The sequence below is a fragment of the Ovis canadensis genome, chromosome 15, assembly GCF_042477335.2.
Source record: "Ovis canadensis isolate MfBH-ARS-UI-01 breed Bighorn chromosome 15, ARS-UI_OviCan_v2, whole genome shotgun sequence".
NCBI classification, from domain to species: domain Eukaryota; kingdom Metazoa; phylum Chordata; class Mammalia; order Artiodactyla; family Bovidae; genus Ovis; species Ovis canadensis.
This window is the reverse complement of record NC_091259.1, coordinates 69,454,834-69,469,272: the sequence shown is the minus strand read 5'-3', so window position 1 is coordinate 69,469,272 and position 14,439 is coordinate 69,454,834. Positions and strand designations below refer to the sequence as shown.

At 33.8% G+C, this 14,439-nt stretch overlaps 1 protein-coding gene across 1 annotated transcript in view; it reads right to left on the bottom strand.

Annotated features, from left to right (window-relative positions):
• Nucleotides 1-14,439, bottom strand: part of ELP4 (elongator acetyltransferase complex subunit 4) — a 237,823-nt gene that overhangs the window by 145,375 nt on the left and 78,009 nt on the right. Inside the window, exon 6 of the mRNA XM_069554651.1 lies at nt 2,570-2,654. Within this exon, the coding sequence (XP_069410752.1) occupies nt 2,570-2,654 (85 nt within the window). The remainder of the gene's footprint in view (nt 1-2,569; nt 2,655-14,439) is intronic.

The window sequence follows — 14,439 nt, the reverse complement described above, 5'->3', positions numbered from 1 at the left end:
AGATTCCTAAAAGAATGAGCAACCTGGAAAAAAAAATTCCCAAACAAAATCTAGATATTAGAATGAAATCTGATGGTAAAAGGAGAGCAGCATCATATTGTATACCCTGTCAACATTTCAGAAAGGTCAGCTGTATTTTAATTCACAGTCATCATTACCTACACTGTTGTATCAAAAAGTTTATACAAGTTTATAACAAAATTGCTGTCAGTGCAGAATCTGGACAACCACAGTTTAGTGGCTTTGACAGTTACACTGATATACACATATAGGAAGAATGAAAAGATTCAGCCAGAGAATGAATGAGTGACAGATGGGTACATAGCACATTAGAACATAATTGAGCATAATACTTAGCAGAGATAATACATCTATATTTTTTAAAATATGACAGTATTGTAAAAACAAAGGCTGAGTTACAAACTTCCTGTGTTGTTTGGAACATACAGTTCCTTGCTATACCATATAATAATGGGGCATACCGCGAGGCATAATAAAATTAAAAAAATAAACTTTTGCTGATAGCTGAACAATAAATAGATTTATTCCTTTGAGAAGATCTAAAATAGTTAATCTGGTACTCTAAGTAAAAATCAATGTTCAAATTTCACTCATTGTATTATTTCTTAGATATCTGAAAATGAAAAATAAAATTATGACAGCAATTTGTAAATGTTCCCACTCCAAATATCTTTACAGATAAGCTATAATACTTTACTTACTACCAGTATTAATTATACAGTAGTATATAATATTCTGCTCCTTATTGACTCCAACTAGTTTATTTGAAAATGTTATGACAGAGAAAGTCAGATGAAAATATCCTTTTAAAAAGTAGGATTTACTTCAGTGTCAGGATATTATATTGACTCAGGAATAATATTTTTTGAAGTAGTGCCTGATAGATGTATTTTTGTGGCTTCCAGAAGTCATCTAAAGTTTCTGAGACAGATAAACAGACTAGGTAATTAGCAAATGATGTAATCCATAATTCAAAAGTATACAAATTCATTAACTATATTTTAGTTCCAATAAAATAGGAAATAGATTTATAATAATTTATTGGCATATTTAATTAAAATTAATTTTTAGCATTCCTGGTACTCACCATAAAAATGTATTTCTCAACCCTGTTTAATCTTTATGAAAGTTACAGGCCCAAACCAGTCTGTTGTCTAGTAATGTTCACAAAATAAAATATCATTTATTTAAAATGGTGTTAATTCATATTCAAAGAAACAAGTAAGAAAAGCTTTTCATTCCATCCTAATAATAATAGCTTACTGTTTAAGGGCTTTTTGGATGTGTGTGTGTGTGTACATACTTATATATCTAAGTATGTGGGTATTTATTGCCTTTGCTTTTCTTGCATTCTATAAAATTTCTTGCTCTTAGAAGATGTGCCATCCTTCTAGAGCAGCAGCTCTGCACAATGTACCACAGGAACTGTTATGACATGCCTGTTTCCATAGTTACCAGAGCGCGTGGGGAGAGGTGTCTGTCAGGGACCAATTTACCTCTCCAGACGGGCTCTGCCACCAAAGAGAAGACATGGAGCCCATAAATCTTAGCTAGACCAAAAATGGAGCAACAGTGACCAAAATAAAACTGTACTAAATACCAAGGGCTGTCACAAAAACTGTAACATGCATAAAAGACCATCTATAAATGAATGCGTGCCTCACCATACACACATAAATGTTTTTTACCTGCTATTAAACTGATGATCGAAACAGATTCTAAACGTATTTCTTTTGCCATGGACAGTGTTAAATATAGCAATAAAGCTAAAGAATATTTAAAAATCTACGATACAAATTAAGAGCAAGTGTGGTTAATAATGCCAAAAATAAGACTTTTGGCTTTTTTGTCTTCTTCAACAAAAGTAATGGTGCTCTGGAAATAATTCTGCTAAAATAATATAAATGAAATGCAAATCTTTTAGCAGCAATAGCAATTAAAATTACTGAGGAAGAATTGTGAAAGGCATGATATCTAGAAATAAAATTTCCCTCATTTTGTTCAAGTTAAACTAACCGGAACATTTTTAATGGTAGGAATCCAGAGGAAATTTTTAAAAATAGAGCTACAGAGAAATAGTTAAGATATAAAATATTTTAATGTAGCAAATAAAAAATGCATATTTTATTCAATGAGACAACTCAAAACATAATAAATAAAATCTTGAAACTCGTAATTCAAAATTAAGGCCTGAGTGACACAACTGTAAAAAATTGAGATAGAAAAATACAAGTCATGCAAATTTAACAGTAATTTTCAAGCTATGTTATTTATTAATTTCAGGCACTACAAATACATATTTAAAAGTAATTCGTGTTGACAATGCATATGAACATTTTCTGTGTATCCACTGAGAACTGAGCAAAAATTCAAAGCACACATTTATAGTCAAACTAAGGCTGCATGTGTTCTGCTTATTTACATCCTCTGTGTTTAGAAACAGCTTGCTCACTGTTGATTATTCTAAGCCCTTATGGTTCTAGCCCTAGAGAGTTTAAAAACAACATTACATACGTGATTATAAAAAGGTTTTGAAGTTTTTCAATACCTGGGGATTGGATCCATCAAATCCTTCCTCATAAATAATGTTCTGGATAAACTGTAGCAGTTTCATGTAGCCAGAGGTCAAAGAACTGTTGATAAGAAGTGGTTCAAATACATAAATGGGCTTATTACACAGCAAATACAAACTGTAAGCTACAACATTAAATAATTAATTAAAAGATACACATTTATGAGATTATACTTAAATATCAGATAAGCCAAAATAATATAAATAATTCTAAAATATAAAGTCAATATATGCATGGAATAAGTTGCATTGCCCTATATTAACTAACTCAATGCTCTTGACATCATGGGAAGATAAAAATCTGTGGAGACTGAGATGACTTAATTTTATGTCAGGCTTAGTTACCACCAAGAAAATTAATGATTTAATGAAGAAACCTAAAAGATGAAGCCACTATAGCTTTTCAGGAGTAATCATGGATAATTAACACATAGTTAATGAACTGCTATGCCAAGTCAACACCTGAATCAACATTCTGATCACCTGAGTTTATCTTCCATAAAAGTTTTAATATTCTTAAGACAAAATTGCAAAAATAATACTAATTCAAAAACAATTTTTTAAGACACAGAAGACAAGTGGATATAAACTCCACTTTTGTTTGTAAAAAGATGACAAAAATATAAAAATTTAAGAGGATAAACTATTTCCTATATGAATATTAGCATTAATGTTACTATTTAAAAATATTTTATAAGTGCTATTAAACATAACAAAAATTTAATAAGAGTTAAGATAATCTGCTTAAATATTAACTGAATTTAAGATTCTTCATGATGGACAACTTGTGTGCTATGTCTGAACATAAAATGAGATGATGATGAAATTCTGGAGCATTGCAATTTCATAGAAACTGATACTGTAGAAGCTGTGGGTGATCTTAAAAATACAAAAGCATTTGCTTTACTGTGATCTTAAGTAAAGTGATCATATAGGTAGAAGTGCCTGCCATAGGAAAGAAGAAAATACAATTTGAAGCATTCAGGTAACATTAAAGAATATTCTTTTTTTTTTAAAGAATATTCTTAAGAAGCTAGGAAATGCAGAAAACCATTTAAATAAATGTGCACAAAATTAATAATAGGTGTGCACAAAATTAATTTAATGATAGATTAATTAATGATTTTGCATATATATTTAGCAAAAATATATGCACATCTTTGTAAACATTTTATTGAACAGTCACACCCAGTCTAAAAGTACATCTCTAATAACAACAACAAAAGAAAACCAAGAGAAGAGAATGGTGTTCTGTGCAAAACAAGTATTACTCCAATTGAAGGATTTGGCAATACGATTATTTCTCATATACTTATTTTTCCATTTTCAATGAAAATACAATGGATTACATGAAGGAGATATTTTTCTACTTTCATGAGTGAGGAAATGTGTCTATAAATAATCATATTCCACAAGGACAACGATGTGACTATTTCACATCTTAACACATATTTGTCCTAGCGAGTCCAACATTTAGAACAGTGTTTTTGTTTGAACACAACAGATTCAATTTCTATCTGGGTCAATTAGCTTCAGCGGCTACAATCTGCTCCAAGATTTTATTATGAAATGAATTCCAGCCAACCATTTGACGAAAGTCACTATGGGTTAAAGGAGGGTGGATCAGAAACATATCCAGTGTATCCTAATCCACCAATAATGAATCTACCTAAGACCATTATTATTTCATATATTCAAAAAGTTTCTCAAGTATTTTTCCCTCTGCCCTAAGTTGTTCGATAATAAAATCTGCTTCAAGTATTTGGTAGTAAATTTGGTGTCTAAAGGCCCATTACTAAATACCACATACATAAATTACTTTTTTAGTTTTAGTTGCTACCATTTATCCATTTCATCTTTTCACAGCTTGATAAGATAACTATAGTACATCTTCAGTGGTTCGGAGACAGTGGTTCTTCTGGTATGAGAACAAAAACAAGACATAAAGCCAAATATGCCTTAGTCTTTTTTCTTATTCATATTGACATACATAATCCAATCACTAACAGTGATTAGAAAATTATAATAAAATAATTTTCTCCAAACTAGTGAGATTTCTAGGAAAATAAACACTTCGATCAATGGGAAAAAAACATACATTTAGGTATATTAAGGATATTCATTTTTAGATACATGGGATTAGAACTTTTAAAACTGGACTAGTTTATATAATATTAACATTAAAATACTAACTTGTTAATCTGCATGAGATACAAGTTCTTGTCAACAATATTTTATAGTAACATATTTTTTACTGAAAATAAATATCTTGTGTCATCTAAAGTTTTTTTTATTAAACCTCTTTAATTTTGAGGATGTTGCCTTTTTATTTGTTCAGCAGTCTAGTAACTCATAAAACAGGAGTTGTCAAGAAGTAAATCCAGTTACAAATATGACCGTGGCTTCCTTATTAATGTTTCCAAACATTTAACAAAGGTAGGTTATCATGGTGTGTACAACATATCCCACAGGCAGCCCATTTCCAATCACGTATATCATTTTGCTTGATTTTCATAATTTTTGATAACTTTCATAGTAAAATTAACTATCATGAAATTCTACAATGTCTTTAAAACTATGCTGCTGCTGCTGCTGCTAAGTTGCTTCAGCTGTGTCAGACTCTGTGTGACCCCACAGACGGCAGCCCATCAGGCTCCCCCATCCTATAATAGTACGAAAATATTAAAAATTAGAATTTTAACTTTACCTTTAAAATACTGGGCATTTAAAATTTTCTTTAGTTAAAAAATTGTCCAGGTGCATTATTTATGTATCTGCTATTACCATGCTGTCTGATAGGAATTTCTTTATATTAATATACAAATATGGACAAAAGGGGTCCAATTACCCAGTGTAAACCTATATGCTGATGCCCAAGTTAACATCTTTAAAAATTTGATTAAAAACATGACATTTTCATGCCTTATCAACGTCCCTTCTCCCCCAATTTTCAGCAATAGGTCCAAAGGATATTTGCATCAGAGAACTGTAATTTATATCAAGAAATGGCATTAGTTTTCCTGTGAAAGGTAATTTTGTCATTTAATCTCATTGAGAAAGATAAAAAACACTACTGTAAAAAAAAAATCAGATGTATATCTAGAAAATAAATCTGGTAATCAGATAATAAATAATACATAATTACCTTACACCTCCTCAAACAATGAACAAAGGAAGACTACAGAGGTCTTAATGTGATGAAAGAATAAATGTATCAACAACAGAAAAGCTTAGGTAACAGGAGATAAGATTTTATCTTTGAAAAAACATTATAAAAATAAAATCAGTATATGTGAAATTAACTAGTTGATAAGTGAAAAGTTGACTCTTAGATAATAAATATGATATATTAACTGGCAAAGTACCTGGCACATTAAGTACTTCAAAACCTTTTGCATCTCTGTCACAACATTTGATCATTATGGTAACTTTGTGAGGGAAATACAGCCATTAGCTCCATTTTATGGTTGAGAAAATTGAGACCTATTAGAGACTAAGTAGTCTGACCGCGGCTGTACAACAATTAAGTAACAGAAGTGGCGCCTAAAATTCCAGTTTTCTAAAACTTTAAGTTCTTTTGGTTAAACCAGAGTGAGGTCCAGATTCAATGAAAAGTCTCTGGATCCAAATACAGATGAGGTTTGAACATGGCTCAATTCAACACAGTCAAAGTATTCAGGCATATAGTCATATACATGGGTGTGCCTACTCAATTGTGTCTGACTTCTTGTGACCCTATGGACTATAGCATGCCAGGCTCCATGGGATTCTCCAGGCAGGAGTACTGGAATGGGTTGCCATTTCCTTCTCCAGGGGATCTTCCGACCCAGGGATCGAGCCCATGTCTCCTGCAGCTCCTGTGATGGCAGGCAGATTCTTTACCACTGAGCCACCTGTCATAGGAAGGTATTTATTTTTTAGTTGTATGCGTTGGTGAGAACTTCACCAATAGGTAGGCCTTGTATTAACTTGGTATATGGTTTATAAAGAAAATTCAATATTGAAAAGCACAGATTTACAAATATAGAAAGTAGGTACTAGTATAGCACAGTGGAAAGTGTGCTCAAGATCCGGGTTCTAGTTTTATCTGTACCAGCAACTGGAGCAGAATATGTGATCTGAGGCAAATTCTTTAAATTTTCTGTTCTGAACTTTGAAATTTTCTCATCTGTAAACCAAAGGAGCATACTAGATAATCTCTGTTGTCCATTCTGACTTAAAATTATATGATTCAAGGATTAATTTTCTTTTCTATTTTAAGAATGACTTTTCTCATTAAAATGATTCAGTTAGCTTTTTAAAAGTAAGAACTTCTGGTGCATTTAAATATTGATGTTAACTACTTCTTAAGAAGAGAAACCATCATAACTACCAACTATGATTGACTTAAAGTAAAGATGAAGCATTTTTGATATTATGCAAATCACTGAGAAAATATAATTTGTATTACCAAAAATCTATTTATACATATATTTCAGGTATTCATCTATGATAAAGGGTGAGACATACTTGTAAGGCTGTAGGCACAATATCAAATGTTTCAACTAACTGTGTAAAATAGTTTGCTGAGCTAAAGTTATATTAGCATATAATTTGCATGTAGCTATAAAGACTGTGAAGTCTATTCACAAGTAATTTTCAAGTTAAAAATTCCATTATTATTACACTAAAGGATGTCATTTATTGATTTTTCTTTTCTGATGCTTTTCACCTAAGGACATTGAGTTTGGTTCTCTTCACCATGGATACTTAATTAAGAGAACATAAAGGGACCAGGAATGTGTTAAGGGAACAAAGGTGGGTTGTGGCCAGCACAGACCTCTGGACCACAGCTGGGAAAGTACTAAGATCATGAAGACAGAAGAACTGTATGCATCTTGAAACAACCCACTGACTGACAGGGACACTGCTGAGAATGGTTATGATCTTTCATGAAAAATAATTCAGTTCAATTAGTCTGATTTGCATTAATTATTGATATAAAAAAGTCACTAGATTATGTCTCCTGCTACCCATCTTTACTGCTGTCATTTCTCCAACTCTGTGTCATTACTCATCTTTCAAACACCCTGTCCTTTCAGTTTCTTGATCACCTCTCTTCCAACAATCTTGTCTCCATTCAACCTCTAATACCCATTTCCACGGTCATACCTTAGATCTTGTCATCATCAATAACTGCTATCCTTGTATAATCTCAGTTCATACACTCTCCTCCCTACAACCACCACTTTCTGTCTTTTCACTCAGAGTACCATTTAACTAGAATAGTAGTTTTGCTGAGAAAGTGAAACAAAGCAAAAGAAGGGCAAGGAAGTGAAGATTAAAGCTGACCATGGATCAAGATGGTTAATTAGCTGGAAGAGTGTATCAAGGCAGGTGAGAGGTGGTAGCCAACAGTACAGTGGTCTCAGTAAAGTCAAATGCTCGCATGGGGCTTCTGCATAGTTTATTTATTTTATACATAGTAGTTTGTACTTTTTAATCCCCTATCCTTATCCTGCTCCTCCTCCTTTCCCTCTCTCAGCCTGTAACCACTAGTTTGCTCTCTATATCTGTGAGTCTGTTGCTGCTTTGCTTTATTCATTAGATTCCATGCATAAGTGATAACATAGTATTTGTCTTTCTCTGACTTATTTCACTAAGCATAATATTCTCCAGGTCCATCCATGATGTTGCAAATGGCAAAATTCCATTTTTCAATGACTAAGTAATATTTCATTGTATATCATATCTTCTTTATCCACTCATCTATTAATGGACCCTTAGCTTGCTTTCATACCTTGGTTATTGGAAATAATTCCACTATGTAGATTGAGATGCATGTATCTTTTTTTTTTTTTGCATGTATCTTTTTGTATACATGTACCTTAATAAGTATTTTCACTTGTTAAGTCTTTTAATAGTACATCTTCTAATAAGCTACTTTCAGGAGTGAGCTAAGTAATGTGGAAGGCACAATGAACATGACCACTGTTCATTTGTGGGCCTATAAGGAGAAATTGAACTCCAAATGTGTTTTTCTCAAAGGAAAGAATGGGATAGGGAAAAGACAGCTGATTGTCTAGATTGAAAAACTGGCTGAAGTAGTTTTATTTTTTCCCAAAGAAGAAATAATTTTACTGATTGCTATAAATGGTATGATGGCAACAATGATAACGTACACTCTCACTTTTGACATACTTTCCTAGAATTGTTTTAACAAGGCATACTGGTACAATTAACATGAGTGACATTTGTTTCTCCACACTATCTTTAACACAACGCATTATCATTTTAAATATTTAGTAGCTGAAAAAATGGTACATAGTATTTGTCTTTGTTGTATATATCTCTAGCATCATAGTATATATCTCTTTGGTTTTTGCTTCCATTTCTTTGATTACTAGTTAGCCTTATTAGCTATTTCTGTAACTTTTTGGAGAACAGCTTCTTGATTTCTTCTGCCCATTTTGTATTAGGGCACTCAACTTTTTCTTAGTAATTTAAAAATGGCTTTAATTTACTAAATATGTATAAGTATATATATATCTATATATACACATATACTTTGTACTTTTAAAAATTCTGAAACAATCTCAAATTTATAGAAGAGTTATATATATAAAACAAAAATCTTTATTCTCTATTTCACTAGAGAATAAGTTGCTGACATGATGACCCATCACTTCTTAATAATTTGGGGTATGATTCCTACAAATAAAAACATTCCCCTATATAATAATGATATAGCCATCTGACTTGGGATATTGATATAATTAGGAAACGGATACTACCATCAAAATCTTTAGATCCCATTCAGGTTTTGCCACTTGTGCTGGTATCATCCTTCATCGCAAAAGGATTGAATTCAGAATCATGTGTTACATTCAAATTGTCTCTTCAGCCTCCTTCAACCTGGAAATTCCTCACATTTTCCTTGACTTTTATAATCCTGACACTTGAGGATTCCAGGCCAGCCATTTGGTAGAATGTTCCCAATTTGGGTTTGTCTGATGTTTCCTCATGGGTATATTCACATTATGAATACCTGGTAGGAATATCACAGAAATGTCGCTGAGTTCTTTTTACTTCATGCTATCAGGGGATACATAACTTCAATTTGCCCCATTATTGGTGACCTTAACTTGATTAAGGTGATGTCTACCAGGCTTCTCCACCATAAAATTATACTGTCCCCTTTCTAGTCATCAGTATTTTGTGGGAAGGTATTTTGAGGGTATGTAAATATCTTGTTTGTTAATAATGTATTTATTTGCTCATTTTTATCTATAAATATTCATGACTTCCTGTTTTATTAAATGGGTTACAATCCATTACTATATTTATTTATTTTGATGCTCAAATTGTCTTTTCTTTGGCCAGTGGGAGTTCTTTTGAGCTGGCTTCTTATCTTTTTGACATGCCCTCATCATTCTTCAAGGACATCTAAGAATAAAAAAATGTTACAGATTTATTTTTTTCTTTCCTTTGAATCAAAGATTTCTCCAAAGAGTTCTAATTCCTCCAAAGAGAATCACTAGATATACTGTTTGCTATTTCCCCACTCCAAGATTTTAAACACTCTCTTTAATTTTCTTCTATTACTTTTATTATTTAATTTATTGTATTTAAATCTTTAACTGTTTGGAAATATAGTTTGATATGAGATATAAAGATTTCATTATATTATCCCCAAAGGGTTAGACTTTACACACTTACTTGAAATCGCTTTCCTTTATGAAAAAAATGTTTTCATCATAAAAATTCAAACATAAAAAACATAGAAGGGATAGAAAGTAAAACTCCAAAATCCACCACTCAAAGGCAAACACTGTTAACAATTTGATGAACGTTCTTTCAGATACTGCTCTAAATCAGTCCCTCTTTCTTTACTGAGAAAAATTATTGTGGGATGTTAGGAAGCATGATGATAAAAACGTTTGATTCTGAAGAATATTTTACCAATAAACAAATATAAACAGAGTTATTATAACTATTTAATTCTGGCATTTCACTCATAGCCTTTCCAATACTGATGTATATATATATACTGAATCTCATAGTGTAAGACGAGCATTTAGCTTCCAGTCTTTCATGAGTTTTTTCAACCAAACATCACTAAGTATATTTAAGAACCTAAATTAATGTCTACGGAATTTTTGTTAGAAAAGAATTTCGGAAAAGCTATATAAAATTTTATGTAAACAGGATTGCTGTTGCTGTTTAGTCACTAAGTCGTGTCTGACTCTTTGCGACCCTATGGACTATAGCCCATCAGGCTCCTCTGGCCGTGGGATTTTCCAGGCAAGAATACTGGAGTGGGCTGCAGTCTTTCTCCAGGGGATCTTCCTGACCCAGGGATCGAACCCATGTCTCTTTCATTGGCAGGCAGAGTCTTTACTGTCAAGCGACCTGGGAAGCCCTATATATGCCCTATGGGAAGCCCAGGGAATATAGGTAGAAACTACTTCTACCTATATCCTTTCATAAATAAATTTTTAAAGCATGGTATGACACCTGCCTATTTCTCTGAACTCATCAACCCTATTTCTCTGAACTCATCTTTGTAACACTTGTTATCACTCACTCTGTTTCAACAACTAGGCCTTTCAGGTACTTGAAAATACCAATTACTTTCCTTTCCTAGTACACCTGCTGTTCCCTAAGCCAAGAACACTTCTTGGCTTAGTGCTCTCTGTAAGACCACTTTTTTCTTCTTATGATTTTTTTCAAGTCTCAGGTTCAGGTCTTCAGAAAGGTCTCATCCTAAAATAACACAAAGTTTATTCCCTCCCCCCTCAATGTATGGAGAGTGTTCTTTGTCTTTATACTGCTTATCACAATTCATAATGAGATCTTTATCTGTTTACTTGTTTCTTTTTGGCTGTGCCCCATGGCATGTGTGATCTTAGTTCCCCGACCAGTGATTGAACCTGTGTCCCCCTGTACTGGAAGTGTGGTCTTAATCACTGGACCACCAGTGAAGTCCCTTCTTGTCTTATTAATTTTTTAAAAATTATACTTTCTTATTCTAAAAAAATTTTTTTAAATTATCCTTTCTTAAGCTATAAATGGTCAAGGATAACAGTTTATACTACAATAAATCTAGAGCTTAACATGATTCTAGGCTCATAAAAGGTACTCAGGAGCATACAAGTTATTCACACCAGAGAAGGTGTTCAATAAATATGGTTAGATATATGGTTATGCTTACTTACACCTGTAAATGGCACTATCCTAGCTCTCATGTCTAAAAGCATTCTTGATATTCCCTTTACTCTTTCCACAATCACAATGATCTCAAAAAGATCAGAGAGGCAGCAAGGAACCAAATTAGGTAAGGACATGTAGACCTTATGGATCTCTGTTTGCATATAGGTTTTTCATTCTGAGTGACATGGGATGTCATTAAAGGTTTGAGCCAGAGGAGTGTAAGAGCTGACTAATGCTATAAAACTGTACTGTCTAATAACACAGTACTTATCACATATGGAACGCAAAGTCAAGTTGGCCTTAGGAAGCATCATTATGAACAAACCTAGTGGAGGTGATGGAATTCCCGTTGAGCTATTTCAAATCCTAATAGATGATGCTGGGAAAGTGCTGCACTCAATATGCCAGCAAATTTGGAAAACTCAGCAGTTGCCACAGGACTGGAAAAGGTCAGTTTTCATTCCAATCCCAAAGAAGGCAAAGCCAAAGAATGCTCAAACCACAGCACAATTGCACTCATCTCACACGCTAGCAAAGTAATGCTCAAAATTCTTTAAGTCAGGCTTCAACAGTACATGAACTGTGAACTTCCAGACGTTCAAGGTGGATTTAGAAAAGGCATAGGAACCAGAAAACAAACTGCCAACATCTGTTGGATCATCGAAAAAGCAAGAGAGTTCCAGAAAAACATCTACTTCTGCTTTATTGACCACTCCAAAGCCTTTGACTGTGTGGATCACAACAAACTGGAAAATTCTTCAAGAGATGGGGATACCAGACCACCTGACCTGCCTCCTGAGAGATCTGTATGAAGGTCAAGAAGCAACAGTTAGAACTGGACATGGAACAACAAACAGGTTCCAAATCAGGAAAGGAGTACATGAAGGCTGTATATTGTCACCCTGCTTATTTAACTTATATGCAGAGTACATCATGAGAAATGCTGGGCTGGAAGAAACACAACCTGGAATCAAGATTGCAGGGAGAAATATCAATAACCTCAGATATGCAGATGACACCACCCTTATGGCAGAAAGTGAAGAAGAACTAAAGAGCCTCTTGATGAAAGTGAAAGAGGAGAGCGAAAAAGTTGGCTTAAAACTCAGCATTCAGAAAACTAAGATCATGGCATCTGGTCCTATCGCTTCATGGCAAATAGATGGGGAAACAGTGGAAATAGTGGTTGATCTTATTTTTCTGGGCTCCAAAATCACTGCAGATGGTGACTGCAGCCATGAAATTAAAAGGCACTTGCTCCTTGGAAGAAAAGTTATAACCAACCTAGACAGCATATTAGAAAGCAGAGACATTACTTTGCCAACAAAGGTCCATCTAGTCAAAGCTGTGTTTTTTCCAGTAGTCATGTATGGATGTGAGAGTTGGACTATAAAGAAAACAGACTGCCTCAGAATTGATGCTTTTGAACTGTGTGGTGTTGAAGAAGACTCTTGAGAGTCCCTTGGACAGCAAGGAGATCCAGCCAGTCCATCCTAAAGGAAATCAGTCCTGAATATTCTTTGGAAGGACTGATGCTGAAGCTGAAACTCCAATAATTTGGCCACCTGATGGGGCAAACTGACTCAATAGAAAAGACCCTGATGCTGAGAAAGATTGAAGGTGGGAGGAGAAGGGGATGACAGAGGATGAGATGGTTGGATGGCATCACCGACTCAGTGGACATGAGTTTGAGTAAACTCTAGGAGTTGGTGATGGACAGGGAAGGGTTGCGTGCTGCAGTCCATGAGGTTGCAAAATGTTGGACATAACTGAGCGACTGAACTGAACTGAAGTCACATATAGCTACTTACACTTAAATTAATAAACTAAAACAAAAATTTCAGTGTCACATTGAAAATACTCATTATTAGTTGCATGTGGCTTGTGGCTGTTATTTTGGACAGTACAAGCATAGAAAACTTCCATCCTTGAAGAAAGTGCTATTGGACAGTACTATGTAAAAAAGTTCGTGAGAGCTGCTTTGGACACAAAAATAAGAGCTACCAAAAAGCAGGGAGCAAGATTAATTAGGAGGCTACACCAAGAGTCCTGGCAAGAAATATGGGTGACTTAGGTTTAGCATGGTGGAGATAAGGGATTCGAGAAGTGATCAGGATCTGGATACACTGAAGATACAGTTGACAGGATTTACTGATAGACTGAATATAGGGAGTGAGACAGAGAAAGGGTCAACAATTGGAGAGAGACAGTTGTCGGAGAGAGACAAGGGAGACAAGGATCAACAACTGCTTTATTGAAGGAAGACTAGAAATATGAAAGAATATACATAAAATACATAAATAAGAGAGAGTACGTCTATGGGCAAGATGACTGGAATTAGGAATGTGGGAATAAGGTGGAAGATAACAAGACAACCAATGAAAATGGCATGCTAGAATGATCCAATTAAATTCCATGTATCCAAAGGCCCCCTTGAAGAACAGAAAGAAGAAAGAAAGGTAAACATATAAGCAAGTCATTTCTCTTCATTGGTCAAAATGAGGTTCAGGATAATAGTTCTCTTTCTACAGTTTCAGAGAGCATCTTTTTACTTTAATTATATCACCAGCAGATAAACAGGTAGAGAAAATTCCTCCTCACACTTATATCTTTGCTTTTCTTTAGCTCTGAGATTTGTATATTATATCATTTACTAT